The sequence below is a fragment of the Muscardinus avellanarius genome (genome assembly GCF_963383645.1).
Source record: "Muscardinus avellanarius genome assembly, chromosome: 11".
Taxonomy (NCBI): domain Eukaryota; kingdom Metazoa; phylum Chordata; class Mammalia; order Rodentia; family Gliridae; genus Muscardinus; species Muscardinus avellanarius.
This window is the reverse complement of record NC_137797.1, coordinates 94,723,934-94,748,382: the sequence shown is the minus strand read 5'-3', so window position 1 is coordinate 94,748,382 and position 24,449 is coordinate 94,723,934. Positions and strand designations below refer to the sequence as shown.

At 57.0% G+C, this 24,449-nt stretch overlaps 2 protein-coding genes across 2 annotated transcripts in view; one reads left to right on the top strand and one right to left on the bottom strand.

Annotated features, from left to right (window-relative positions):
• Positions 1 to 24,449, top strand: part of CACNA2D4 (calcium voltage-gated channel auxiliary subunit alpha2delta 4) — a gene marked incomplete at both ends in the record, with an annotated part of 119,909 nt that overhangs the window by 79,292 nt on the left and 16,168 nt on the right. The window contains one exon of the mRNA XM_080704954.1: positions 23,968 to 24,029. Coding sequence (XP_080561080.1) covers positions 23,968 to 24,029 — 62 coding nt within the window. The remainder of the gene's footprint in view (positions 1 to 23,967; positions 24,030 to 24,449) is intronic.
• On the bottom strand, positions 902 to 8,110 carry LRTM2 (leucine rich repeats and transmembrane domains 2; the record flags this gene model as incomplete). The annotated part of the gene is made up of 3 exons (XM_080705270.1): positions 7,974 to 8,110; positions 4,540 to 5,130; positions 902 to 1,356 (listed from the first exon to the last, which is right to left on the bottom strand). The coding sequence occupies exons 1-3, from the start codon at positions 8,038 to 8,040 to the stop codon at positions 902 to 904; spliced, it is 1,113 nt and encodes a 370-aa protein (XP_080561396.1). The 5' UTR covers positions 8,041 to 8,110.

The following is a 24,449-nucleotide window of genomic DNA, read 5'->3' as shown; positions in this document are numbered from 1 at the left end:
CACCACTTTGGCCCACTTTAGGGGATCTCAAAGGAATCCTGTGTCATGGGTTTGGGTTCCTCCCTCCTGTTGACATGAGAAGACTACAGTCGGCCAGCAAGAGGCTCTGTGGGCTCAGGGCTTGTGACCCAGAGGTTTCAGCCTCTGCCTCCACTTGACTGTGTGTGTGTGTGTATGTGTGTGTGTGTGTGTGTGTGTGTGTGTGTGTGTGTGTGTGTGAGATTTCTTCTGTGAGGTTGTGCTGGTGATGATGCTGAGGACGCATGGATGGATCGGTGTCTGAGGGCAGTTGGTTCGGGTGATCTAGAGCAGACACTGGGACGGGATGGCCTCCGCCGTGGGATGAGGCTGTAACCAGGGCGCTGTGCTTCTGAGAGCCGCGTCCAGATCACAGGGCCGGTGTTGGGACCAGCCACTGACAGCTGGACTCAGCTTCCACGCCATGGGAGGTAAGAATACCTATCTGGCTTCGGAAAGAGTCACGGCCCTCTCCCCCTAAATGCAGATGAGGTGGGGATGAGCTAGAGGGGAGGATTATGGGCCAGTTCTGCGGACCCCAGGGCAGGCAGGGTGGCTGGCAGGGCTCGCTCCGGAAGCCCCCTCTTGCACTCGTGTCCTTTCTTCCTGGTAGTCAGGAGCTTCAGGAAAGGCCCAGTGTTTCAAAGAGAGGCGCATGCTCAATGGCCTTCATCATCGCGGCTTCCAGGGAGCCTTGGAACCTCAAGGAGATGGCCGTGCCGTGGCCACTGTGCCGTAGGGCTGGAAGGAGAGGAGGACCAGGGGATGCAGTGGCCAATCCCAGGCCGAGCAGGGACTGTGACGGGAAGAAGGGCCGGCCCTTTCCAGAGTGGGCCCCAGGGTGCTCCCCCGTCCTTCCTACCTGGCCAGGCGGGGTGGGCTCTCAAGCTACAGAAGAGATCTGCTTTTGGTCTTCGGGTTCGCCCTCGGGGTCCCCCATCAGGGGCTGGCGCTTCTTGAGCTCCCGGTGGTACTTAGCCATGAGGGAGGCGTAGATGCAGCCGTAGGCAGCAGCCACCACCATCATGATGCACACGATGCCGCAGACCACGCCCGCGATGATCACCGTGCCGATGGCGCGCCGCACGCTCACCGGCCGGTATCTCTGCTTCTGGGGGCAGGCCGTGCTGGGCTCGGGCTCGGGCTCGGCCCCAGGCTTGGGCTTAGCAGGTTCGGGGCTGGCCTTCGTGCAGGGCGGCCCAGGAGCATCCAGGCCGGCTGAGCTGCTCTCGTCCTCCAGCTGGGAGCAGTAGTTGAACATCTCCATGGGTACCGTGCGCATGTCTTTCCCCCTCAGCTCCTTGGGCAGGGTGCAGGCGAGCTGGTCCAGGCGTCCACCTGCGGCCAGGAGAAAGGAAAAAGGAATTGAGGTGTGCAGAACCTGGGTTCTTCTCCCTGCTCCCCAGAATGAAAGGCCCAAGATATGTGGCTCTCTCAAGCAGTACTGGAGTCACTGTCTATAGAAGTGGAAGAGAATGTGGGGCTGGCACTGCACACTTGTATTGCCACTACTCGGGAGGCTAAGACGGGAGGATCACAGGCTCAAGGCCAGCCTCAGCCATGCAGTGAGACCCTTAGCAACTTTGTGAGACTTTGTCTCAAAACAGAAAATAAAAAGGGCTGGTGGTGCAGCTCAGAGATAGAATGCCCCTGGGTTCAATCCCTAGTACCAAAAGAGAGAAAGAAAGAGAAAAAGTGGGGGGGGGGGGAGAGCCAGCATCAGTTATGGTAGGTGGAGTATAACCTTCATGCCATTTATTTTACCAGCAGAAGTTATGGAAAATGAGTATTATTATTCTGATCAGCCAAGCTTGCCTTCTCCAGGGTCAGACTGACCCACATGTGGATGGCTGTGGGGAAGATGCCCAGGAAAGAGCTGTCCGTGCCGCAGACAGCCGGTACCCTTGCCCAGATTCCAGCTCTGCGCTCGCTGGCGCTCTCTCTGCCCTGAATCCACCTGCCCATCGCCCATCTGTGAACCCCGACCCTGTTCTCACCACAGTATCTTATCTCTCCAGACTTCCTCCCACACCCAAAAAGGACAGCCCTGCTCCTCCCTGCAGGATGTCTGGTTGTCTGGGAACACCTCCTTAGAGTGGGGGGGGGGGTCAGGCAAGAGATTCTTCCAGTTCCTCATTAGGAACAACCCAGTGGTCTCATCAGTGTCCCCACTGCAGTGACGCCAGTGCAAAGGTATCTCGAGAGGGAATCCCACAGAGAGGAGAACAGGGCCCGGGGAGATGTGCCACACCATCTCCATGGTGATGGTGAAGCCAGGCAGGACCACGAGGAACCCAGATGCAGAACTAGGTGGGACAAGAGCGACTGTAGCTAAGGACAAGACGCTGCCTCGACATCCCCGAGGCCGCGAAAGTTGGATTTGAGCCTTTTCCAGCTTCCAGTGAAATCCAGATGCAGGCAGTGCGCACCCTGCCGAACGGACTCGGCTCCAGCCGCTCCATCACTGCCCCGTGGTCGCCGCTCTCCTCGTGCAACAGACATCATCCTCACCCTAGGATGCTAACCAAAACATCCCAGGATTCTTCTTTTTTTAAGTTTAAAAACATGCCTACTATTGCAAAGCTCTAAAAGATGCCCAATCCCATCCCATGTCCTTCTGTGCTGGAGTTCAGGTCCTGACTACTCTGTGAAAAACCAAGGATGTCTGCTAAGGTACCACACTGGCCTGGATGTGCAGACACCTGTCTCTAGCTCCCCTGTGCCGCTGACCACCTGCGTGGCCTGCGGCGAGACTCAAGTCCAATGAACACGGTTGCCAGTGCCGCCATGATACATGGCCTTGTGCACACAGAGAGCTGGGCACGGAGGGACCGGCGACCTCATTTTCCTGCGCAGGAGCCCGAGGTTGAAATTCAGCTGCGTCATCTCGTGAAAATTACTTAACTTATTTAATTACTTCTGAGCCTTAGATTTCTTAGCTGTAAAATAAGAATGTCTACCTCCATTAGCTGCTAGAGGGATTAAAATAGATAATGTGCATGGAAAGATATTTGTAAACTGGAAACTATACAATAGTATTAATCATTACTTCTTCACTCAAAAAAGGAAGAAATTATCATAGTGACTAACATTTGATAGCACTTTAGAGTTTGTAAAAATGTTTTCAATTAAATAACACACCCAAATAGCATGGAGATAATTGAGTTAGTGGCTGGCTGAGGAACAAAGGTAGCAAGGCTGATGAGAAGTGTTAGCGTTATTTTTTACACACTCTCAAAGTTGATTCATTCAGAATTATTCATTGAGCATCTACTTTGTGCTGGGCACCCAACTGTATCTTATCCAACGGGCTTGATTTTATGAGTACTACAGGCAGATAAGTAAACGGGTGTTTTATTTAGGGCTTGCTTTATGCAGGGCACTTTTCAAGACCTTTTATATGCATTACTATATTTAATACAACGATTCTATAAGATTAGTACTGCCTTTCCCTCCTTTATTTTCTCTCTTTTTTTTTTTTTTTTTTGGTGCTGGGGTTTGAACCCAGAGAATTCTACCTCCGAGCTACACCCCCCAGCCCTATTTTATTTTTTTTAATTTTGATTTTGAAACAGGATCTCACTAAGTTGTAGAGGGCCTCACTAAGTGGTTGAGGCTGGCACTGAACCTGTGATCTTCCTATCTCAGCCTCCCAAGCACTGGGATCACAAGCGTGCGCCACCACGCCCGGCTTTACCCCCCTATTTTCCAGCTGATGCACTGCCCTGAAGAGAGGTTAACCAACTTTCTCAAGGTCACACAGCTCGTGGGTGGCAGGGTTGAAATTCAAAACCAGGTCTGGCACTTGTAACCACCGTGCTTACCTATTTGCTCTCCCCTTTCTGATCCTTTCCTAGATCATTGCAGAACTTTCTCAGGTTAAAGAAAGGGGAAGGGAAAGAAAGTAAAACTAAAAACATTTGGCTTTTTTTTTTTTTTAATGCTGGGATGGAACCCGGGGTCTGAGCATACGAGGCTCTACCACTAAGCACTCTACCACTAAGCTGCACCAGCCCCCTCCTGTTTTGCTCCTTATTAACAGTTTTAGTAACAATGCCTCTTGGGAGGGAAACCTGGCAAAAAAAAATTTGGTTATGTCTAGAAATTTCAATTACAGTTCTCCCTCCAATAAGGGTGGACACATAAGACACAGGTATTTATTCAGAAGGGTGGTTTTTCTTCCCCTTCTACCCTCTCGGGGAAGCTCAGAAAAAAAGCATCCTGTGTCTTTAAGTTCTCTTATTAAATCTACAAAAGTGAGATCAAACCAGGCGTGGTGGCACAACCCTATAGTCTCAGCTCCTCAGGAGGCTGAGGCAGGAGGATTGCAAGGGGGAGGCCAGCCTGAGAGGGCAGGAGGGGACAGCACCCAGCTCTTACTCGCTGGTAGGAAGGGTGATGGCTCATCGTTTGGGGGTGAGGGAGACTCCCCTTGCCTAGCTGGCAGGGAGGTGCCTGCCAGCTCTCTTCCCCCTCTGACCTCATCCCAGCCACCAGGGAAGGGGCTGGGGCTCCCCTCACCTCGGTAGGAGAACCACTCCATCCAGTGCTTGAACTCACGCAGGTTGCAGTCACACTCCCAGGGGTTGTCCCCAACCTGCAGCAGCTGCAGCCTCGCGAGGGGCTCGAACGTCAGCCTGTCCAGGTGCTGCAGGCGGTTGGAGCGAAGGGACAGGGAGCGCAGGGCCGGGAGTCCGTCGAAAAGCCCCGGGGGCAGTTGGGCCAGGCCGTTGATGGACAGGTCCAGGTGGCGGAGCCCGGGCGCGTGCTGCAGCAGGGCCCTGTCCAGGGTCCTGATGCTGTTGTTGCGTAGCTGCAGCTCCGTCAGATTCGACAGGTCCTCGAAGATGGAGCCGGGCAGCTGGTCCAGGAAGTTGTTGGATAGGTCCAGCCGCTGCAGGCTGGACAGATTGGCAAAAGCCCAGTTCGGCAGGGTGCTCAGCCTATTGTTCAAGAGCAAGAGGGTCCGGGTGGCAGCGGGCACATCCGGGGGCACGGCGGTGAGGCCCAGGCCGCTGCAGTCCACCTCCAGGCTGCGGCTGTCACACTTGCAGGAGAAAGGGCAGGTGGGGAGTGCCTCCACAGCACAGAGCGCGATCCAGCAGGTGACCCCTTCGGGGAAGGGGACAGACAGGCGTGAAGCAGCAGCAGGCCAGGGACACGCCACCCGCTCGCCCACCCTCCCTCCTCGTCCACATCGCTACGGCCTCTTGGCTTTATCTCCCTGGCACAGCCACCATCAATGTAGCGACATTTGTTAACTGCACAAAAAAAGGTCACTAACAAGTCCAAAGACACTTCTGTGTTAATGGACGGCGCGCGGTGCCTGCGGGGTCTTTGCCTCGCTGCGCCCCAGACTAAAGGAACCACTCCACGCACATGACGTGCCGGGTTCTCGGGCCTGAGCCCAGGGGACAAGCTACGTGGCCCCCCAATGACATCCCTGCTCACGGGCCCTCCTGTGGCCGGTCTCCTCGGGAGCTGGCCCCCTGATACCAGAGACATTGGCAAAATGAAGGATGCGAGCACAGCCACAAGCTCCCATGTCCCTTCCCTACCAAAAGAGTCCCTCTTTTCAAAAGACAATGGATGGCCATCCTGCTGGGTTCTCCCCCTGCACCGCATCCCCACCTGGAACCTCAGGAGGTTAAGACATGCTGTGAGCCAGGTGTGGTGGCGCAGGCTTGTAATCCCCGCGCTGGGGAGGCTGAGACAGGAGGATCGCACAGGTTCAAAGCCAGCCTCAGCTTCTTAGTGAGGCTTTCAGCAACTTAGTGAGACCCTGTTTCCAAATTTTTAAAAAAATAGGTCTGGGAGTATAGCCCGGAGGTAGAAAGCCTCTGGGTTCTACCCCCAGCGCAACCAAAAAAAAAAGAAACAAAAAAACATGCTGTGTATGGGAAGAAGAGATTACAAACTAACACCCCAGCTCTGCCCCCTACAACTTCCCAAATTCTGCCCCATGTACCTGAGTCCCATATCCAAGATGAGGCCAGTGGCTTAATATGAGGACTGGGGGCCCAGGCCCGCCTAGGGTCCTGCTCCAGAGATCACTATGGTTACCATACAGATAAGAGGCATCGCTCCACTCTGGTATTGATAAGTCACGGGGCCCAGGACAAGTTGCATCCTGAGTCTCATCCCAAAGCCATCAGCGCTCTTAGCCTGGGCCGCTGCTCGCAGGGGCTGCAGGGCAGTGTTCTGCGTGAAGGAGCAACTCACTGAATTATTTTCCTGGTCCCATCTTTTGCCCAAAACCCCTGTAAGTGGCACATACGGGGTTCAGACTGTAGAAGGACTGGGAGAACCAAGCCTCAGAGGACAATCACACAGAGCAGCTGCTTCTGCTGCGGATCAGACCTTCCCAATAGTGACCTTGAGCACGCCCTAACTGTCCTCCCGAATATCAGCGAAACCTGTTCACTGTGAAGGGGAAAAGGACGAGCCCAAAATAGCTGTGCCCCACTCAGTCAGCTCCTCCGAGCCAGCAGAAGACCCCAGCTAGAGAAGCAGCGAAGTTCAGACCCAGGGGGCCCCACCCGAGGGCCACAGCCTGGGTGCCTGAGAGGGACAGTCTTGAGTCTCTGTCTGTAGGTGTCTGGTCATCCAGTGTCCCAAAGGGCAGGGCTCAAAGGAGCAGGATGACATCCCCGCCCCTGCCTGGAGGATCGATGTCGGCAGAGACTCACTGTCAGGATGATACCTGAGCCTCTGCCCTCTGCGGAAAATGAGCACAGGTTTGGTCATGGAAGCCCTGGAGCCGTGTCCCCACTGGCTGGGGTCACCGCCCACCTCCCAGAGCCCAGCTGCTGCCAGGGCCACCTGTCCCCCACCCTACCCCCGCCCTCACCGTGCCATCTGAGCATCAACATCCTTCAGAATTTACTTTCTCTGGAAGGAAAAAAATGTTTTCAACCTATCCAGCTTCCCCCTCAAAAGATCTCCCCATCCCAGAGGAGAACGTGACAGCAGGACCAGGTGGGAGTGTTTTGAAATGAGCAATCCCTTTCCTTCCCCTCCACCCCAGAAATCCAGGGCGGCATCAAAGCTCCGGCGATGAGAAAACATATCGTGTATTGCGAGGTGTTGAGTGAGCCTGGGATGAGGCTGAAATGGGAGCCGGGGTGCTCGGGGATCGGCCACTCTCGCCTGGTGAATAATTCAGGCTGCTCATGTTATGGCAGCTGGATCACAGGCAGACCAAGGCCGGCAAGAGTCAGGCAGATCATGTCCCTTAGGGCCACCTCTTACTTCTCACCGTGTCGCCTTGGGCAAATCAGCCTGCGTGGCCCTTGTCCCTCTCCCTCAGATGAAGGGAATGCTCAGGGCTTCTTTTGCCCTGACAAACTACAAGGTGCCACCACCAACCTCAGTGTCCCACGTCTAGGAGGGATGAAGCCAGTCCCCAATGTCCCTTCCAACGCCATACCCAAGAGCCCAGAGTTGCTCTAATTTGAGTTGGGGAGACTGAGGCACAAAGAGCCTAAAGGCCTCCCCAGGCTCGTCCAGCTGATGGCTGAAATGAGACAGGAGGACCCACTAGACCTCGGTGCTCAGCCTGAGCTGGGCCTGCTGGGTAGACGAGGGCTCCAGGCACACAGCCTGCTAGACACAGGCTGGACATTCAGATGCTATGACTGCTATTCAAAACTCAGAAAGCCTGAGTGTTCTCCAGCAGAACGCCTCTCCTGTTTGCTATCGGGGAAGCCAATGCACTGGGGAGGGCGTGACAGCCTTGCCGAGGGAGAAAGAACAGCCGTCCAGGCCTCCAGCTCCTGGTCTGCCCATGCAAGCCCAGCAGCAGCTCCTCCTTTGGTCTCTCTGGGTGTCTATCAGGGCATGAGCCTGCTTTCTCAGACCAAGGTCTCAGGCACCCAGGAAGATGTATCTGCAGCCTGAGAAGCATCCTTCGGTGCCACGCTCGCCCACACCCTGCGACCAAGGGGCATACTCACAGGACACCTGCCTCCACTGCAGGACGAGCCTGGTCCTCTGCTCAGAGCTGCTGCCTGGCGCCAGCATGGTGCCCCCTGAGGCTCTCCAAGCCCTGCAGCTCCTGGGAGAGTGCGGTCCCTCGGTCTGCACGGTCTGTCAGTCCTAGAGAGCAAGAGCAGGAGGGAGGTGGGCATTTAAGGCCCTGTCCACCCCGGGGTTAGGGAGAGGGCCCAGGTGTCTCTTTACACTTCTGTTCCCTCTCCTGTTCCTCTCAGCTACAGTTCCCTGGGTGGGAGGAAGAATTGGGAGACCTCCAGCCTCAGACTGCAAGAGCCCTGGGGGCAGGCTCTGGGCTGGAGGATGCGGGCATGGCCAGCCGAGTTTAGTATGTCACTGCCCAACCTCTCCCAGCCTCTTCTTCCTGCTGCTCTGGAATGGTGATCTCGAAAATGCTCTTGTTGCAATGTGGTCTGGTCTGTCCAGGCATTCCCACCTCACAGGTAGGGAAATTGAGGCACGTCTCCCTTAGATAAGCAGAGTGAGGTCGGAGCCTGCCTGGCTCACCTGTGTGACCCCCCACCCCGCCCAGTCCCAGGGGTCCCCTGCTGCTTACCATGGCCCCAGGGAGCCAGAGGCCAGGTCCTTCACGTGGGGTACGAGCCAGCACCGGGTGGCCGCCCGCCTCCGCCTCCACAGTTGCCCTGGAGGTGAACCGCAGCGCTCCGTCTTCCGCCAGCCGGTCTGTAATAAGACTCATCAGCTCAGAGGTTCATGCTGCAGCAGCTGCTGGCGCAGGGTAGACAGGGGTATAGAGCAGAGGGTGAGACGGCGGGATGGGGGGGCAGGCTGCGGAGCAAGAGGAGGCACGCACCCTTTCTAGGGTCTGCCCCAACTCAGGCTCCTAAACGTGATTCAGGCCTCCTCTGGGGCCCTGCTTCCTTCCAGATGTGGCCACGAGCTATTATATGGGCCGCCAGAGCCTCCACCTGCCAATCCCATCAGAGAGGCAGGCACCATGGCTGCGGTTCCCCAGGGGAGGTGGGAAGCCGGATGGGGCCAGGGATGACTGTGGGGACACCCCAGCTCCCTCCTGGCACCCAAAGGGCACAATTCTGCCAGCCCACCACTCCCAGCTGGCTCCCAGAGTTTGACCTTCCTAGGCTGCCTGGTGATTCCTGTTGCAGCCTCCCCCTCCCGCCTCCTGTAGGCCTGTTGGATTCCAGGAGCCCTAGGCGGAGGGGAGCTGACAGCTGAGGAGGTGGATGGAGCAGCGCCTGTGGGCTCCCCTGCAGGCATTAGCATCCTACTGAGGCTCCTGGTGCCCCACCTTGACCCCCAGCTTCTCTCCCCCACTCCCGAGCCTCCTCCACTCTGGTGTTCCTCATAGCAGCCTGCGCAGGAGCGAGCATCCATCTGTCTGTCTCCCATCTTCCTTCCCCACTTCCTACATGTAAGGACCAGTGTGCAAAGCCCGCAGGGGCTGCCAGGGTGGCCCACCGTAGCTGCAGGTAGAGCAGCCCAGCTGATGTTGACCACCTGCTCTCTTGGGTGCCAGGCCCCTGGCTCCTGGCTCAGATGCACGGGCAGGAAGGCTCTGACTTTGAACCCTGTCTGGCGACTCCTGCAAACAAGCTGCTTAAATTCTGTAGGCCTCAGCCAGGTGCAAGAGGCACATTCCTGTAATCCCAGTACTTGGGAAGCTGAGACAGGAGGATCGCAGGTTTGAAGGTAGCCTCAGGAACTTAGACCCTCAGCAATTTAGCAAGACCCTTGTTCAAAATAAGATATAAAAAGGGCTGCGAGGTGGGTGTGGTCACACACCTGTAATCCCAGGAGGCTGAGACTGGAGGATCTCAGATTTGAGGCCATCCTTAGCAACTTCAAAAGACTGTTAGCAATTTAGCAAGACCCTGTTTCAAAGTAAAACATTTTTAAAAGAGCTGGGGAAGCTCAGAGGTAGAATGCCCCTAGGTTTAATCTCAGTACAAAATAAAATAAAACAAAACCTCTACGGGCCTCACCTTTGGTATCTCAAAAAGTGAAGACTTTGGAGTTTAATGGGTGGACTCGGCGAGTAAATGTGTACTAATTAGATGTGGCCTTAGAAATGTAGACGGACGCCCCTACCTTTGAGCCCATGAGAGGTCGCCAGTCCCTCTCGGCTCCGGAGGGCTCAGCAACAGGTCTGCATGACCTCCCTCTTCCCTGGCCCCAGCAACCTCGTTCATGGGGTCGCTTCCCATTCCTGAGCGCAGGGACCTGAGCTTGCCGCTGGTCTGTGGACAGCACGGGATGCTCACTGTGCGTGGTGCATTTCTGCCCCTTACTCGCAGCCTCCCAGGGAACGCTCTCACCAGGTCCCTCAAGCCCTGACCTCTAGGACATCTCTCAGTGACCTTCACATCAAGAGCTTGGCAGTAGCATCTGCCAAAGAGTAGGCAGGTCACCAGCCACCCAAAGTGCAGAGACAGTGACCAACCCGCCTGGGGTCACTGGAGAAGCAGGCTTCTGAGTCAGACCGCTCATGCACTCCCTGGCGACGTCACCCAGCAGTGGCCCTTTCGGGAGACGCTTGTGTGTGCACAGAGTGGGCTGTGCACCCACGGGCCTCCCAGACACGTGCTTGGAGCTCCGTACTCAGCACGCGATGCAAACACACACTCACAGAGGGCTGTGCAGCTAGGCATGTGCTGGCACACGCACACGCACACGTGCACACACATGCAGGGCCGCACGCACACAGGCCTTGCTGGCGGCATGCCAACCGTTGTCAGACGCCAGCACACAGGCGGCGGAGTGAGACGCCTCCCCAGGTGGCCCCAGCAGACAGATCACAGGGACACTTCCAGCCTGGCTGTGCTCTGGCAATTTGGGGGCTAGAACAAATGCAGCTTCCTGCAGGCCTGCCTGCCACCTGACGCCCCTGCCTCCAGCCCTGAGCAAGCTTCCCTTTCCCTCCCGCTGCCCTCAGCGTCACCCCACTCCTGAGCCAGGGACTAGCCAGCAAGCAGCCACTGAGTGGAGAGGGGCATGGTGTGCGGCGCTGACACCCGTCCTCAGCCTGGAATAGGATGTCCCACACGCGTGCAACAGTGCGGACCAGGCCCTGAGACACAGACCCAGGCAGGTCCCAGCCGGGAGTGGTGATGCACGCTTGTAATCCCAGCATTTGGGAGGCTGAGACAGGAGGATCACTGTTCACAGACAGCCTCAGCTACTAGTGAGGCCCTTTGCAACTCCATGAGACCCTGTTTCAAAATAAAGAATAAAAACATTGGGCTGGGAGTGTAGCTTGGAAGTAGAATGACCCTGGGTTCCATCCCCAGTACCGGAAAAAAAAAAAAAAAAAAGCAAGGTCCCAAGACCATGAAGACACCCCTGTGCTCTCTGGATGCCTGATCCTGCCTCCATGGGTCCCCAGGGCTCTCTTTAAGGTATCAGAGCCTTGCTGACTCTCAAGGAGATGTAGGGGAAACCAGCACTTCCTGGTCCCTTGGCCCTCTGCCCACCCACACAACTAATTCTAAACTCAAGACCCTTTCCCGTGCCCAGAAGAGCAGAGACTCCTCCAGAAAGGGGTGACCTATTTTGGGGAGATGGAGAATAGCGGTGACTGCAGGCGCTGGCCAGCTGCTGGAATAAATTCTCAGTCTGCATGAGAGGAGTCCCTATGTGGGTGGGGGACAGAAAAGAGTCAGGGGGTGCTGCCAGGAGATCCCCTCTCTCGCAGTCCCCAAGCCTCCTTGTCTCTGAATACTAGACCCGCTCTTACTGTTCACCTGGATTTTATCTCAGAGACAGGGAGACCCTAGAGAAGGTGCTGGCCTCTGGCAGCGTCCCCAGGCCTCCCTCACTGAGCTTCTGATTGGAGAATGGGCTGAGGAGCTAGGGAAAAAAAGTCAACTGGGAACCCCCTTTACCCCTAGAACCAGAAACACAGGGCTTTGACTATAAACCTTGCTACTCAAAGTATGGTCCGTGGACCAGCAGCACTGGTCTAACCTGGCAGCCTTTTAGAAATAAGCACTCTCAGGTCTAGTAGAATCAGAATCTACATCTTAACAAGATCCCAGACAATTTTTATGCGTATTCAAGTTTGAGGAGTTCTTAGCTGTCATCTCCCAGACAGGAACAAACAGCCACTAGGGAGCTCTGCTGTTCTGAGTCTGGGACCAGCCAGGAAACAATGTGTGCCTGAGTGAGCCCCGAGGACCCCGGGGCAGCTGCCCGTGACCTGGGCAGGGCAAGCACACTGATGTTAGCACCTCCTTGGAGAAGCCTTGGCCTGGTGAGAAACCGTGACCACAAGTACCTACGTGGCATTCTGAGTGCTCCTAAGGCTATCTGAGGTTCTTCTTACTTACACCATTTTGCAGATAGGGAAACTGAGGCATGGGAAATTGCTTGAGCTTAGGCCAAGGGAGAATACAGCTCTGAACCCGAGCTGCCTGGCAACACTGACCCTGACACAGTTGGCTTGTAAGCTCCTAGGACCATCCTGTTCCCAGGCTGCTCGCACGGGGTGGGGCCCCTGCCAGAGCAGAGCAGGACCGGGAGCCCCAACCTTTTTCTGGTTTACAATTTTACAGTTTACACCAAATTTTCCCATCTGTTTTCTCAGAGGAGCTGATGTGACAGCTGTTCTTACCCCCACCCAAATGAACGGTCCTTGTGACTTGCATCCCAGTGCCAGCCAGGCGGCCCCTCCCAGCCTCCACTCCTCCAGTAGTGACTCAGGGGTGCTGGTGGCGGTGCTGGGAGGCCAGGATCTCTCTAAAGAGGGCACTCTCTGGCTGGCTGGGGTTGAGTGCTAAGGGAGGGAGCTCGGGGCACCTCCTGGCACAGGGGGAGGTCGGGATGGCACCAGAGGCAGCTGGAGGAGCAGAAGGCTCCATGCACTCCCGCGACCCAGTGGCCACTGCACCCCTGGAGCCTCGGGAGCAGGAGCTGCTTCCCCAGAGCCTGCGCCAGCCCCCCAACCCTGCTTGGAGCAGCAGGGTGCACCTGCCCTTCCAGTTCTCCTGCCCACAGAGAGTACCTCTTGGTGAGGGGTTGGCTCACACTCCAGCTAGAAACCAACAAGCTCCCCCCAGGCCTGGTGCCTCTTCCTGTGAGCATTTCTGTCGTCAACCCTCAAGTGGAGTGTCCAAGCCATGTAACATCAGAACCCATCAGGCCTCCTGATCTCTGGGCCAGGCTCATGGGCCTTGTTGTGCACTCCCTCCCCACCCTGGGAGCTCCCCTGGGTCAGGGGTCAAAGACCCCTACACCTGCTCCAGAAGAGAAGACCCACGGAAGTGGGGAGCAAAGGGGGCCTTTGTAGTCTACTCCATGACAACCTGCATTCTGCAGAGAGAGAGACAGAGACAGAGACAGGGCCGTGGGCCTGCAGGGGCAGCACTCTCCAGCCTCTACTCCCCACCTGAAGGCTGGAAGGAGACCTGAGCCTCCCACCCCCTGTGCAGAAGCAGTTCAGGATTTTACAGGGCTGGGGCTGCAGGGAGGCTGCCAGAGTCTCTCACGCTGCTGCAGACTGTCTGGCCACCAGGCCCTTCTAGGAAACATTCCAGCTCTCTCCAGTCACCCCCGTAGCACCCACTGCCCAGGCAGCAAGGAAGCAGGTTCTAAAACAGTCTCTCTATTTGTACTTGGAACAGACACATACCCTACTGGTTCATTTCAGAACACCTGCCGGCTCTCAGCTCCTGGTCAGATAGTCCCCATCCCAAACAGACCCCCTGGGAAGCAGAACTGGAGAACCCCTAAGTCACCTGCGCAGGGCTGCGGAGGGGCCCATCAAGAGCCAGAGCCTTTCTGGGCCAGTGCCTGGGCCCCCTGTAGGGGGTTAGAAGGAGGGAGACGAGAGAGGGGACACCCTGCCTCTCTCCGGACTCCTTCCTTCTCTCCCCAGGCCCAGAGCTCCTAGAAACCCGCAGCATTGCATAAGCACCCCTCCCTGCAGCCCGGCTGTGGCCCCTTGGCCCTGGTGCCTGGCCAAACCCAGGAGGAAGCCGACCAGTTGCTTAAGAAGCCTCCTTCCTTCTCCCGCCACCCCCAGCCTGGCTTTCCTGGCCCCCCTCTTTGGCAGTACCGAGACTTCTGGTGGGGAGGTGGGGTGGGAGGAGCTGCGCTCTTCTTGGCAGCTTGGAAGCCGCTGTTGGGTTTCCCTACCAGCTGGACTTCCCCGCCCCTCACCACGTGCTCAGCTCCCTCCCCTCCCCCACCTGCTGTAGTTATCTAAGCTGCAGGCCTGTCAATCTGAGTCACAGGAGGCAATGCCCGACGAGCCCTGACAGCCTGGTGCCAACATCGCCACCACCACCACCACCACCACCACCCCCCCAAATGCAGACAGCTGGGGTGGAACCCAGCCCCAAGCAGGAATGTGACCGGCATTCCTGGTCAGAAGCACAGTTGACATGAGCTGGGGGGCGGGGAGGGTAGCTGAAGGCCACTGTCCAGCTGCAAGTCGGGGTGTCCCCGCCCCTGCGGGTCAGGGCAGCCAGGTAGACCAGGCCCATGCACACCACCCTCCTAAGCTAAGTGCACACCCTTGCGGAGGTCCCTGAGCCTCTGCAGCAAAGGCTGGGTGTGCAGCCGCAGGCCCCCCCAGGTTCTCACAGCCCGGCTCACCTGTCCGGCTGCCCTCTTGGGGGTGGGGGGTAGAAGCTGAGCCGGGGCTTCTAGCAAAAAGCTGCAGGACTCCAGTCCCCAGTCCTCTCCAGGCCACACCCCCACGAGGGAGGCTGCACGTGTGGGTACCGGGGAGGGAAAGACTCCTCTGCGCCTTGACAAGGACGGCCACCTGAAGGCCAGCAGCCCAGCCCCGGGCCAGCCTGGACCAGGCGCAGGCCCCGCGCTCCCTTCCCATGCCCTGCTCAGGGTGGCCCTTCGACCTGCCACCCCACCTCAGCCCTGCCACCAGCGCCAGCTGCAGGACCGATGTGCCGCCCACCCGCTTCCCAGAGCACCCAAGTTCCTCGGGCTGCCTGCGCGGAGCTGGGCATGAAGGCAGCACAAGGCTGCGCCTGGCGCTGCAGGGACCCGGTTTCTATGTCACCCGGAGCTGTCATCTGGGACCAACCTGCCCTCCTCCTCCTCCCTCCCCGCCCCCTCCCCAGCCGGATGCACCCTCCTGTCCCCAGCACCGCGGGGTCAGAGTTCCCAGGGTCCTGTACCTTTGTGATGTCCAGGTGTCCGGTCCAGCGCCAGCAAGTGCCCCAGGCAGGAGGCGCCGCTGCTGGCCCTGCAGACCCAAAGACCACCACGACGGCCCCGGCCCCGCGTCCCGGCCGCCGAGCCCCTCCAGCCGCCCTCCCCACCGGCCGCTCTCACTCACCTCCCCTCGCGAGCCCGAGACCGGGATGCGCCCGCGCGGAGCGAGCGCGGCTCCGACCCGCTCCCGGCCGCGGGAGGCGGGCGGGCTGGGGGCGGGGTGCCCGGGCTCTGCTGAGGGGCCGGGGCTGCTGGGTCAATAACACCCTGGGAAGGAGGAGGGAGGGGCGGGCGGCCGGAGCCCGCGCGGGGGGAGGACCAGGCGCACACTCAGGCGCGCGCCCGGCGGGCCCAGCCTGCGGGGGGACACGCGCCCGTGGACTCGCGCTCCGACTCCAGGGAGGAGGCTGCCTTCCCGCGGACCTCCATTTTCCTTCCCAGCCGCCCCGCCCGCCGCCCTCGGTCGCCCCGGGCCGCCGCCTTTCTCTCCTCTCTCCGCTTCCAAAGGGAGAAAGAGGGACAGGACCCAGACCACCGGCGGCGGCGGGCTGGCCCCGGTCCAGGCCCGCCTGGGAAGCCGGGTCTGTCTCCTGTTTCAAAGTCCTGCAGGGCAGCGGAAAATCCAGCCTTTCTCTTGAAGGCTGACTCATCCTGAGCGAGGACCAGCGCGGGGCAGGGGGCGCGGAGGGGTGAGGGGGCTTCCACAAAGGGGCTCTACGCCGCCCAAAGCCAGCGAGGCCACATGGCCAACGGAGGCCGCCAAGCCTCGAGGTGCGGCCACCCCAGGCCAGGATTGTGCTAGAGCAGCCGGGCGAGGGTCCTGGGGACCGGGCCAGCGGGGGAGCTCCCAGAGTGTCCCCAAGGCCCCTCCCCCGCCAGCTCCTCCAGCTCCTGCTCCTATCTATCGGGGAGGCTGCAAAGGGGAGACAGTCATTCAAGAACTCAGAGGCCTCTTTCCTAGCCAATCAGGACAAAGCAAGCCGAGAAAGGATGTTCAAGAGATGGGAAGTGGCTGGTCCAAAGACAAAGTGAGCCAGGGCTAAGCCACAGGAGGAGCCAGGAAGCCGGGCAGCAAAGGACGGTACTCAGGAGGCTGAGGCGGAGGCCGGGAGGTTTGAGGCCAGCCCCTCCACAAGATAAAAAGAAAGAAGAGGTGCCAGGAACCCCAGGTCCCTGCTGGGAGCATAGACCCCCTAATGATGCTTCCTTTCCAGCTCTGAGAGCCTGGCAGGCAGGTGCTCAGCAGGCAACACTAGTGTCCTCTTTCATTTCACCATTAGGACTGGGGCAGGGAGTTAAGGAACCCCTTGAATGGGAGTGCCCCTGGCGCACCCTCTCTTCTGTCCTCTCTGCTAGGTGGCCAGAGCAGTGGATGTGGGACCACGGTTCCCGGAGGAGGTGACAACATCCTTCACCTCTGCCTCCCACCCTGCACAGAAGGCCCAGAACCCCGTCCCTCAAGCACACAAGTCTCCCAAGCCTTCCTCTGCCCAGCTCATGAGAGCAGGTCTTTCCCTAAGACACAGTTCTTTTTCCTTACAGCCTCAGCCAGAATGTCAGCTCTGTTACAAAGTGTCCCTGCTTATCTCACAGGGCTCGACCTTCACAGTCTGTGGCATTTTCTCTGGGTCACCTCTGTGGCTCTTGCCACGGAGAACCTTCAGTGGCACGGTTCCTTCTTTCCTTCCCATGAGCTGTAAGAGGGTCCCTGCCTCCCTCGGCACATCCTCCGTGCCCCAGCGCCTTCAATTGAGTCTTAATTCTATTGCCTCTCAAGTAGCTATTAGCTAGGTAATTAGCTCGGCAGTCCCAGGTCTCGCTCAGTTTCTCAGTTTCCGGCTGTAGAATGAGCAGGTGGATTGAGGCGGCCTCCTCGGCCCTGGCCTTCCAGGACACAAGCACCTGGCGGCCCCTCCTACCCTGCAGGCAGAGCTCGGTTAACCACACAGGGCTGGGTGGCAGAGGAGGAATCCAAGCAGATGAAGGGCCAAGGAGGAAAAAGCCTGTCTCTGCAGGGCCTGGTGGTACACGCTTGTAATCCCGGGTTTAGGAGGCAGAGACAGGAGGATCCCGCCAGTTTGAAGCCAGCCGCGCTGGCTTAAGACACCCTGTTTCCAAATAAAATATAAAATAGGTCTGGGAGTGTAGCCCAGAGGTAGAAGGGTTTCCAGGAACCCCAGTACCACCAAAAAAAAAAAAAAAGAGTGCGTGTCTGACTCCTGGAGACCTCAGCCCCCACCGGGTCACTTTTGTGTGTGCGTGAGTGTATCCGGTGCGTGTGTGTGCGTGTGGAGGGAAGAGGAAGATGTGCGTGTTGAAAGGCCTCTGGGGCCTGGGGCCTGTGCTCTGTCGGGTGGTCTGAGGAGTTCTCTCACTGTGGGAGAGATCTCAGATCACTGTGGAGAGACCAGGAGGGCAGACGGGCCGCAGGAGGAAGGCTGGCTGAGATGCATCCCCGGGGAACTGAGGTCAAGGTCTAAAGCGGGGCCCACCAGGCACAGGCAGGAGGGAGGTCTCTTTTGCTTATAGATGCTTTTATTGGCACATTGTGACTGTCCGTCATAGTGACATTCCAAGAGATGCATGCCTTCTGTGTCCCCCTCTTCCCACCACCTTCTCCCGGGGGGAAGCAGAGGGTGGGGTCTCAGGCTCCCAGTTTTCCCAGCTAGTCTACACACAGTATGACAAAGCCCGAGGTTCCTGGGTGGCTTCTGTGGCTGTCCCAGCAGAGCAGGGACCCTGGGACAAAGGGCCTAACTCCCTCCATGGCGGGGACGGTAATGCAGGATGTGGACCGAGAATTGAACAGAGGATTTGAAATCTGAAAGGCGAGGGGTTCGGCCCGGGCAGGGCAGAGGCGCGCCCCCTCCCTTCCTCACCTGCCTCCTCCCAGCCTGCCTTGGCATCTCATCATTCTTGCCAGAGGAAGTTCTTCTTTGTATCTCACTTAAATCTATTTCTTAGTGGATTGCCTCAAAGGTTTTCAAGAAACCTGAGCCCAGCTAAACCTCCAAGATGACAAGTCCAGTATCAGCAATAGGGCCAGACTTAATAGGGAGGAACGGTGTCAGGGAGGCCCTGAGGCTCAGGGGTCAGGGACAGTGAGGCCTCGTAGAACTGTGCTTCCCAGCCAATAGCTGCCTAGAATCGATTTTACCTATTTTGCCCAAGAAATAGTTGGGGCGGAGGGATAATTGGGATTGAGCTCAGGGGTGTTCTACCTCTGAACTATAGCCCCAGCCCTATCTTTTATTCTTTATTTTGAAACAGGGTCTTACTAAATTGCAGAGAGCCTCACTAAGTAGCTGAGGCTGGCCTCGAACCTGTCAGATCCTCCTGTCTCAGCTTCCCAAGTACTGGTATTACAGGCATTCACAGCTAGCTACCACGGGCCACCGCCAGCCCTTTTTATTTTGCTAGGTTGCTGCAGATCTTGTTAAATTACTGAGGCTAGCCTCAGCTCTGCAATCCTCCTGTCTCAGCTACTGGGATTACAGGTGTGCACCAAGAAATATTGAAGCTGGGCGGGGTAGCGCACGCTTGTAATCCCAGCATTCGGGAGGCTGAGACCGGAGGATCGCGGTTTGCAGACAGCCTCAGGTACTTAGTGAGGCCCTCTGCAACTCAGTGAGACCCGGTTTCAAAATAAAGAATAAAAAATAGGGCAGGGGGTGTAGCTTGGACGTCAAATGCCGCTGGGTTCCATCCCCAGACCGCAAAAAAAAAAAAAAAAGAAATATGTATTGAGCCCACTCTGTAATCGGTACTGTTCTAGATACTAAGAAGGAGAACTCAGGCTTTCTGCCTGCTATTGGCTCCATTCCAAAGGGAGAAGACAGACAGTACATTAAGAAATCAAATAAGCAAATCATGCCACTTTGACAATACAAAGTGGTCAGGTGAAAAATGCATGGTGAGGGGGCCGCGGATCTGAGGAGGGCGGAAGGCTTTGCCAGGAGATGATGTTGGAGCTGAGATCTGATGATGAGATGGAGCCAGCCATGGAGCATTCTCAGGGAGGAGCATTCTGGGAAGAGAGAACAGCTGATGCAAATGCCCTGAGGTGGGAATGAGCTTGACAAGTCTGAGGGAGAAAGAGGATCAGGCTAAGATCGGAGACACCGCGAGGCCACGGCCCACTCGGGCGGGGGCTTGTGGGTGGTATTACAAAGGAAGTTAGATTTTGTTCTAAGGACAATGGGGAGACATTTAAGCAAAAGAGTGGTATGATCTGACCTTCAGGTTTGACCTTCAGAAAGATCGGTCCAGTATTTCTGTAGAGGATGTTCCTGGGCAGGTGGGAAGCAGGGAGACCATTGCACTGATCCAGGCAGAGAAGATGCTTCTTGGCTGAGGGTAGAGGCCATGGGGAGAGGGGACAGAGTCACAGAGTCTGCAACCGCGGTCTGTAGAACCTGGGTGGGGTGAAGGAGATGATACCCATTAGGTAGAGAACGTGCCTTGAAATGGAGACATCTCAAGGAGGGTCAGGGTTGGGGGGGGTAGAGCTTGGTTTTATTTTTAATTTTTAAATCTTTTGTTTATTTTTATTTGTGTGTGTGTGGGGGGGTGGTTACTGAGGATTGAACCCAGGGGCATTCTGCCTCTGAGCTACACCTCCGGCCCTATTTTGTTATTTATTTTGAAGCCGATTCTCACTAAGGGCTTAGGGCCTGGCTAGATTGCTGATGTTGTCCTTGAATTTGCAAACCTCCTGTCTCAGCCTCCCTAGTACTGGGATCACAGGTGTGCACCACCTTGCACAGCAAGTGGAGTCTGGTTTTAAATAAGGTATGTTTGAAATGCCCGTGGCTGGCCCGAGTGGACATGCCTGTGCGCGGGCTGTTGGGATGTCCCCAGTTCTACAAGGGCACCAGGTTCAGGGGACCCAGAGCTTGCCCTGCTGGCGCAGCCAGTGAGGTGGCCCTAGGGGGGAGACCCGCTTGTGCCCTACTCCCCCCATTGCTACCCAAAGTGCCTCAAACCCAGACTTTGATTTGAGAAGAATTAACCCAACCTTCACCATACTTTCTGTGATAGAGTCAGAGAACTTCTGCCAGCCTGAAATCTCATGATTCCATGAGACTTGACCCCGAGCTACCGGAGAAGGATGGCAGAGTCTCATTCTAGGAACCAAAGACCTCTGTGACCTCTGTGACCACTGAGGCCAAGGTCAGGGTCAGATGGCTTCCTCAGATCCCAGAGGCTGACATCCTAAGGTTCCGAGCGATTCCCTCTGGCGATGTCCCAGAGGGCCACCCTCTTTCATTTGGGCTGTTTCAAAAGGTGAAAGAAACCACGCAAAATGAACATGGAGGCTGATCTTATTTTAAAAAGAAAAGGGGACCCTGTGGTCCGGGCCTCTGGCCCCGACCCTGGGCGGGTAGGGAGGCGCTGGCGGGGCACCCTTAGGCGACCCCCTTTCCACCCAGGAAGACCCTGTGATCCTGGCCTCTTGCCCCAACCCTGGGTGGGTGGGCAGGTGCTGGCGGGGCACCCCTAGGCGACCCCCTCCCCACCTGGAAGGACCCTGGGCAGGTGGGCAGGTGCTGGTGGGGCACCCCTAGGCGAACCCCTTTCCACCTGGAAGGGACCTATAAAAAAGGAAAAGAAAAAGAAAAAAGGAAAATATCAGAGAGAGGTCAAGGAGGTCATGGCGGATGCCAGGATACTGGAGATGCAGACAAAACTTATCCAAATGAACTGGAATTATTGGAAAAATTCCCCGCTAAGGAGGACTGCTTCTTCTCTACATTGTTAAGAATCTTGGACATCACCTGTAAGGAGAGAGACTTTAGCGGAGACCAAGGAGAAAGACGGTGCTGAAAGCGGTCTCTGCATTGGCGGTGGAGACTTGTATTCAGGAAAAGAAGAAATCAGAGCCTACCAACCTTATTTTTTTTTTTTTTTTGAGAAATTACACCAAAGGTCGAATGCTACTGTCGCGCATGCTTAGAAACACTGGACAACATTCAGAGTGGAAAAAGAGCTTGGGAAAGATTTGAAATGGTGGAGACAGTGGCAATAGCAGTGGCTAGTACTCAGGGGAGGCAGAAATCTGAAGCATTATACCTGGAACCTTTAAAGTAATGACCCCAGAGGCAGAATGCTACCACCACCATGCACCCTCGAGAACGTGGGACAAATGGTTGGGCGAAGAGGGTGCTCGGATTAGAGCCTGCCGAGGGGTGAGGCCGGTGACAGACACAGCAAAGCTGGGATTGGAGCCTGTTGTGAGGCAATGCCGGTGCTGGGGCCTTCGAGGCTGGGATCGGAGCCTGCTGAGGGGTTAGGCCAGTGCCGTGGCCAACAAGGCCGGGAGGCAAGGCCAGTACTGGGGCCTCCGAGGCCGGGATCAGAGCCTGCTGAGGGGTTAGGCCAGTGCCGGGGCCAGAGGCCGGCATCGGAGCCTTCCGTGAGGCAAGGCCGTTATTGAGGCCTCCGAGGACGGGATCGGAGCCTACCGAGGGTTTAGGCCAGTGCTGGAGCTAGCGAGGCCAACATCGGAGCCTGCCGTGAGGCAAGGCTGGTGCTGGGGCCTCCGAGGTTGGGATCGGAGCCTGCTGTGAGGAAAGGCCGGTGCTGGGGTCTTGGAGGCCGGGATCGGAGCCTGCTGAGGGGTTAGGCCAGTGCCAGGGCCAGCAGCCGGCATCGGATCCTTCCATGAAGCAAGGCCGCTACTGAGGCCTCCGAGGCCTGGATTGGAGCCTGCCGAGGGGTTAGGCCGATGCCGGGGCCATCGGCTAGCATCGGAGCCTGCCGTGAGGAAGGCCGGTGCTGGGGCCTCCAAGGCCGGGATCGGAGCCAGCTGAGGGGCTAGGCCGGTGTCGGGGCCAGCGAGACCAGAATCGGGGCCTCCCATGAGGCAAGGCCACTGCTTGAGCCAGAGAGGTCTGGATCAGTCCACTGGGTAGCCAGGCTACAACTGGTGCCGTCAAGAGTGGGATCGGTATTTTCAACGCGGCATGCACAGAGAAATGTCGCAGAAAATTAAAACCAGATGCTTCCCCTAATCAGCAATAACTAGGAGGAAAGGGGCAACAGGAAGTGGTCGAGCTATAGAAAGGGTCCTATAGTGAAGCAATTAAGGTGACCAACCAGAGGGTATGGAATAGGGGAGGATGGAGCCTCTTTAAAAAGCAGGAGGTACATAAACATATGTATCAAAGTTAATCACCAAACAAGCATGGGATCAAGGGAGGGGGAGGGAATAGAATGGGGGCTGGATGAGGGCTAATTGGATGATGTGTGCTTGTATATCCTCTCAAGTCTTGTATTCCAATGTGATGTATGATTACAATGCATCAATAAAAATTAATTAAAAAAAAGAAAAGGGGGGTGGTGGAGCATGCTTTTAATCCCAGTGCTTGGGAGGCTGAGACAGGAGGATGGCACAGGTTCGAAGCCAGCCTCAGCTACTTAGCGAGGCTCTCAGCAACTTAGTGAGACCCTGTTTCCAAATAAAGTATAAAATAAGTCTGGGAGTATAGCCTGGAGGTAGAAAAGCCCCTGGGTTCCACTCCCAGTACCACAAAAAAGAAGGAGGAGGAGGAGGAGGAAGAGGAGGCAGAGGCAGATGGGCTACCTGCAGCCTTAAACCTGTGAGCTGCCCCTGGCCACCAGTGCTGGGAGCAGATGCTCGCCTGCTCAGGTGACCCCCTCTCCATCTCTCATCTTAGTCATGAACCCACAAGTGGTCCACCTGGCTCCTTCACCTCCAGCCCTTCAGGCCCTGGACCTTGAGGCAACAAAGAAGACCCCAAAGAACCCAGACATTCCACACAAGAGAGTGGTCTAAGGAGGCCACTCACTAGTCAGGGCCGCCGGCGGGATTGCCTGGGACTCGGGCGGGGGCACTTTGGTTCCTTCTGCAAATTCAGACCAGCTGCTCAGTTACACTCCCCAAGACATTGGCCATCAACTGTATGTGGCTGTTTACATTAATTAAAATTAAATAACATTTTTTAAAATGCAAGGCCTGAGTCTCCCTAGCCACATTTCATGTTCTCGGGAGCCACATGTGCCCCCGCTGTGATTTGGGACAGCACTAATATAGCTGTACTTTTCTGTCCAATATAGCCTGCCTTTCCTTTCTATTCTTTGGCCCCAAGTTTTCCTGGAGCTCTTTGTCCCGGATTTCTCTTCGTGTGCGAGCAAGCATCTGCTCGGGTTGTCTCTGATTCCCAGAGAGGCTGGGGTGGCCTAGCAAGCAGAGGCATCACAGGAGCGATATTTGCACACTAGTGGCATCTGTAGTTTCCCAGGAACTGCCTGCAGATCTGGGTAAATCAATCATGACCTCCAGCGCGGAGGGTTTTCTTCCGACTTAGCGAAGACCCTAGACAGGAGCTGGATGTAAACAAGGTTGTCGCACCAGGAGTGAGATTCAAGAGGCCCCATGCGCTGCCCGCTCTCATCGCCCTGAATCCCAGCCTCAGCTGGCCCCTTTGGGTCACATGGTCTTGCACAAACAGCCCCTTTCCCTCATCTGTTGGAAAGGAGAGAAAGGACCCGGCCTGCGCCGGTGCCCGCGCTCCCAGAGACGTGAGGATAAACGTCCTCCCCGCTCTCCGGCCTCATCGTCCTTGGGACAGTTCTGGTATCGTCCTTCCCATGGGAAGATGGACGCCACCAGCCTGGCTTCTTGCCCCACCCCCACTCCCAGGAGCCTGGGATTCTCCCCGCCTCTGACTCAGCCGCGGCCTCACTCTCTCCCTAACTCCATTCTATTTTCTTTTCTCACTCTTTTCCTCCCAACACCCTCCCCCCAAACACGCCGTCCTTCCTGCTCCTCCATAGCGGTGGGCATTCAGATGAAAGTGGAATTCCTGCAGCGCCAATTCTGGGCAGCCACCAGGCAGGTAGGTGACTGCGTTGGACGAGCGCTGGGGGAGGGGCCCAGCCAAGCCCTGGCCACACTCCACCCACCTCTGCTGCCCCAGCCACTCGCCCTGACCACACAGGGCAAAGCCTCCCCTCGTCCTGCCTGGGGGGCCTGACTGCTCCCAGGGCCCCCCCCAGTGTCAGGCCACCTCAACTCCCCTGCAGTGCATCTCCTCCTCACCTCGGCTGACCTTAGGGAGCCCTAGAATGAAGGTGGAAGACCCCCAGGAGTGCAGGGAGGCCCCCAGGGACGGGGTCCCCTGCCACCCGAAAGGCCAGGAGGCTCCCAGGGATCCATCCGCTGACCCTCCACCCCGCCCCACAGCACGGCCTGGCCCTTGGGGCCTGGGCAGCCGCAGCCAGCAAGGCTGTGTTTCCCACACACACTGCATAGTACA